Raw genomic sequence first — 4,810 nt, 5'->3', positions numbered from 1 at the left:
GTTTAAAGAGTATTGAGTCGAATTTGAAACGCGGTAGCTCTGCAGAAAGAAGCGGGCGCGGCCGGTGATCCTGGACACGGCGCTGTACGAGGCCGACCGGTCGGAGCTCCTCCGCCCGTCGCCCAACATCACCACCAACCGCCGGGGACTTCCCACCGCCTTCAAGCTCTTCACCGGTAACATTCCATTCCATTCCGCCTTTGCCCTATGATCTCAGCACCTAAGGCCAACTCCAGCGCGTGACCCCATCCTGTCCGAGTGCGTCCGTTTGGGGCAATGTACCGGCGAGCGAACGCAAACAGACTTTTGTTCATTTTCTGTCTGCTTTTGACCCATCCCGACCTAAATTTGGGCCACTTTTAGGGTGAAACGGACAACGCGCGGACGGGCGGGACGCACGTGCTTGTCCTTCCTTGGCCCGTCCGTCGGTGGCACAAAGCACCAACCCGGCCCCCCATTTCACGTCATTTCTCCCAAAACCCTCCCACGTCCCGCCTATTACCCTCCCATGTCCATGGCCGACGCCCCGCCGAATTCGGGCGGTCTGGCCGTCGACCCGCCCGGAAAGGTGAAGAAGAAGGCGGCCAAAGGGTCCAAGGAAGCCGCGGTCAGAATGCACGTTGGAGGAGATCGGCCAGACAGAGCGAGATGTTCGACGCCGACGGTCTGAACTAGGTCGTTTGATCGGTCGTGGCCGTTCTTTTTGAAGGCTGGCATGGGTGCCGGCTGCTGGCTGTGTGCTGGTGAGGAACCTATTTATTTTGGGAGCTGGCTGTGTTGCCGGCGACAAAACTATTCATTTTGTAGGTTGGCTCTGTTGCCGGCCGCTAGCTGTGTTGCCGACGAGGACGTGTAGGCCGTTGGCTCTGTTGCCGGCGTGAACTAGAGCCACTGGCCTGAACTATGGTGTGGTTTATTTTAAGGGGACTGCTACAAATAAGCCGGATGATTTCTTAGAGAAATCATTCGGCTATTTAGCCGTTCGATCGGTGCACTGGTGGCCGTTGAATTACAACGACGCCACGGTAACAGCGAGTCAACGCAGCACAATTGCAGACTTGCAGTCCCAGCGCAGCTCCAACGCAGCACCACGGATTGATTTCGGCGAGCTCCATTGTGGCCCCAGCAGAGCTCCGACGCAGCACCGACACGCCGGCGAAGCTCCATTGCAACTCCGGCCAAGCTCCAATGCAGCCCTGGCGGAGCTCCAACGCAGCTCTGACGGCTCCGGCGAAGCTGCATTGCAACCCTGCCTGAGCTCCACCGCAGCGCTGACGGCTCCGGCAAAACTCCATTGCAACCCCGGCGGAGCTCCACTGCAGCCCGCGCGTGGTCCAAGGCAGCGTCGACGGCTCCGGCGAAGCTCCATTGCAACTCCGGCGGAGCTCCATTGCAGCCCGGCATGGTCCAAGGTAGCGCCGACGGCTCCGGCGAAGCTTCATTGCAACTCCGGTCGAGCTCCATTGCAGCCCTGCCGGAGCTCCACCGCAGCGCCGACGACTCCGATGAAGCTCCATTGCAGCCCGGCTTGGTCCAAGGCAGCGCCGACGGCTCCGGCTCCACGGGTCACATGTCGCTTGCTGCACTGCAACTCCCCGCCGATTCGCGTTGCAGCGTCACTGGTCGACGGCGAGATCGTGGGGTCGCAGCGCTGCTGTGGTTGGACTGGCCGCGCCTAGAAAAAAGAGAAGAAGCAGGTGGAGCGGTGATGGCAGCTGGTGGTGCCTACAGCAGCAGGTTGGGTTGGCTCATGCAGCGGTAGCTGCCGCGACGACGGGCCAGTGGCCGGTGGCGGCTTGCTTATCCTGCGTCCGGAGAAAGAGATGGGGATTTGCTTCTGCAGAGGTAGGAGATGAGGGAGCCGAGGGGCACGCGGAGAGGATAAGGTTGCCAGGTCCACGTCACGCGGGACACGCGTCGCTAGGACGAGGCGACTTACGCGTCGCTAGGACAGGTCTGGAGTCTGGACACGATCCCATTGCGCTACCTAAACGGATAAAATCCAAACAAAACAACGTCCAAATGAGGTTGCGCGCTGGAGTTGGCCTACCATTTCGCAGACCTGCAAGAATGAAATGCTGAAGTACTGCTATTCCTATTAGTAGTACGCGTGTTGTGCTGGCTACCGATAAGCATAACATTTTTAGTCAATGCTTGATGATAGGTACGGGCCCGTACCATTATTTTGAGGTGTCCATGTGACGGCGATGCCGTTGCGGGCATGTACCGCCTGGTTGTTGGCTCCGAGACTTCAATTGGTCGTCTAAGCAAATGCTACTAGCACGAGATGTCACGAGTGCTAGACATCTCGTGCTACTGACCTAGTGTACTAATATGGACGGACAAAATTGGCATAAAAAGAAGGGATAAGTATATTTTTCGTCCTCGAATTTTTTCGAGAGTTTAGAAATCGTCCCTCAACTTAAAATCGGATAATTTTCGTCCCTTAACTATCAAAACTGGATAGTTTTCGTCCCTCACGCCATTTCGGTGGTTCCCGTCCGCATGAACAGTAAACCGATGAACAGTATTTTTTAGAAAAAGCAAAAAAAGTCAAAAAAATCTGAAAATTTGTGGGATCAAAGTTCCTCGGGTGCGCAAGGTGCGTGAAATTTTTTGTGCTATTTAGACATTCCAGGAGCTCGTGACAAAGGAAAAACCATAAATATGTACGTCAATGAACAGTAAATTTTCAAAAAAATTCAAAAAATATGAAAATTGTTGACATACAAGATGCTCGGGTGCTCAATGTGCCTGCAAAATTTCGTGGTGTTTGGACATTGTGGGAGCTCAGTGGCAAAAAAACATTGACTAGGAAATAAACTTTGAAAAAGTGCACTATTTTTTTGCTAGAGCTCCTCCTATGTCATTTCAGCACGAAAATATGCACACCCAAGCATCTTTGATGCCAAAAAAATTCATATTTTTTTTGCTATTTTGTTTAATTTACTGTTCACTGACGTACATATTTATAATTTTTTCTTTGTCATGAGCACCTGGAATGTCCAAACAATATGAAAATTTGTACGCACCTTGGGCATCCGAGGAACTTTGATGCCACAATTTTTCAGATTTTTTTGGTTTTTTTGCTATTTTTTCGAATGTTTGCCGGTTTACTGTTCATGACGGACTAAAACTGCCCGAAGCGGCGTGAGGGACGAAAACTATCCGGTTTTGATAGTTAAGGGACGAAAACTATCCGGTTTTGAGTTGAGGGATGATTTCTAAACTCTCGGAAGAGTTCGAGGACGAAAAATATATTTATCCCTAAAAAAAACTTATCTATCTGGTCAACGGGATCGAGCAGGAGCTTGTGTGCTGCGTGCATTTGCAGACAGATCTGAATCAGCGAAGATAGTTTGTTTCCAATGCTATTTTGTGTGCTCTTGGTAGACAATTCAGGCCGCACAGCAAGCCGCGAATGTGCTAGCGAAGCAAATGCTGCAGTACCTTTTGCTTTGTTCGTCGATTGCTTCCAAGAAACGGCAGGTACTCCAGTATATATGCCGACATCCGTGCGGGCAGCACGAAAACCAAAAGATTTCAGTGTCAAATCAAATTCTAGTACTGTATAAAAAACATCTTGTGATTGATGGACGCACGCATGTGCGTGTGCGTGTGCAGGGTCGGCGTGGACCATGCTGTCGCGGCGCTTCGCGGAGTACTGCGTGATGGGGTGGGACAACCTGGCGCGGACGCTGCTGCTCTACCACGCCAACCTCGTCTCCTCGCCGGAGTTCTACTTCCAGACGGTGGCCTGCAACTCCCGCGAGTTCCGGAACGCCACCGTCAACAGCGACCTGCATTTCATCCGGTGGGACACCCCGCCCAAACAGCACCCGCTCTACCTCGGCCCCAAGGACTACCGCCGGATGGTGCTCAGCAGCGCCGCCTTCGCCCGCAAGTTCAGGGACGCCGACCTCGTGCTCGACAGGATCGACCGGGAGATCCTCAAGCGCCGACCGCCGTCCCGCGACGACGATCACGGTGATCACGCCGCCTCTGCCTCTGTTGCTAGGCACGGCGGGCAGTTCTTCAGCTACGGCGGGTGGTGCTCCGAGGGGGAGGTGGGGCTGTGCTCCAACCCCTGGGAACCCAGCAGGAAGGGGGCCATCAAGCCCGGCGCTGGGTCAAGAAGGCTCAGGGTCATGCTCAACAAGATGTTGTCCGGAAGAAACTTCAGGAAGCAGCAGTGTAGGTGATCCACCCTTCTACCACGTCCAAGTGGTCTAACTCTGATGATCCGAGCAAAGGTGTCATGTACATACAGAAAGAGAGAAAAGGGGTACCAAGTTAAGGCAATTTTGGCTGAGATGGTGCAATCTCGCAGAGTAACACAGGACGTGTAACAATAATTCATGGGTTAACACGATTACATATTTGACACGATCACCCTTCTACCTTACACTGGCTGGTTCTTTAGGTTTTCTATTCTACTAGATGATCCGTGCGCAAAGGGCGAGCGCAAACAAAGTATTGGAAGAGTGTGCATTGTAATATATAGATACAGAATGGAACATATAGAAATAAACGCATAAGAGCATTTTCAGTTGGCATACATTTGGACTTATTTGAGCTAATATTCTTGATAGAGCAAACAAAAATATTTTTTTTACATCAAGAATTTCAGAAAGCAGAGCTTGCATACCTGCAATGAGCAGAGCAATAGACAAAGAAAGCATTTTCAGTTGGCATACATTTGGACTTATTTGAGCTAATATTCTTGATAGAGCAAACAAAAATATTTTCTTTCATCAAGAATTTCAGAAAGCAGAGCTTGCATACCTGCAATGAGCAGAGCAATAGACAA

At 51.7% G+C, this 4,810-nt stretch overlaps 1 protein-coding gene across 2 annotated transcripts in view; it reads left to right on the top strand.

The window, feature by feature from the left end:
* The window catches only part of LOC119267221 (beta-glucuronosyltransferase GlcAT14A-like), a 5,939-nt gene extending 1,369 nt beyond the window's left edge, over positions 1–4,570 (top strand). Inside the window, exons 3-5 of one of the 2 annotated variants that reach the window (XM_037548584.1) lie at positions 46–176; positions 3,394–3,489; positions 3,625–4,570. In XM_037548584.1, the coding sequence (XP_037404481.1) occupies positions 46–176; positions 3,394–3,489; positions 3,625–4,202 (805 nt within the window). In that variant the 3' untranslated portion in view covers positions 4,203–4,570. The remainder of the gene's footprint in view (positions 1–45; positions 177–3,393; positions 3,490–3,624) is intronic. The other variant, XM_037548591.1, reaches the window with a different exon arrangement.
* Positions 4,571–4,810: the final 240 nt, after the last annotated feature.

Source organism: Triticum dicoccoides, chromosome 1A (genome assembly GCF_002162155.2).
Source record: "Triticum dicoccoides isolate Atlit2015 ecotype Zavitan chromosome 1A, WEW_v2.0, whole genome shotgun sequence".
Taxonomy (NCBI): domain Eukaryota; kingdom Viridiplantae; phylum Streptophyta; class Magnoliopsida; order Poales; family Poaceae; genus Triticum; species Triticum dicoccoides.
This window is presented reverse-complemented; position numbering and strand designations above follow the sequence as displayed.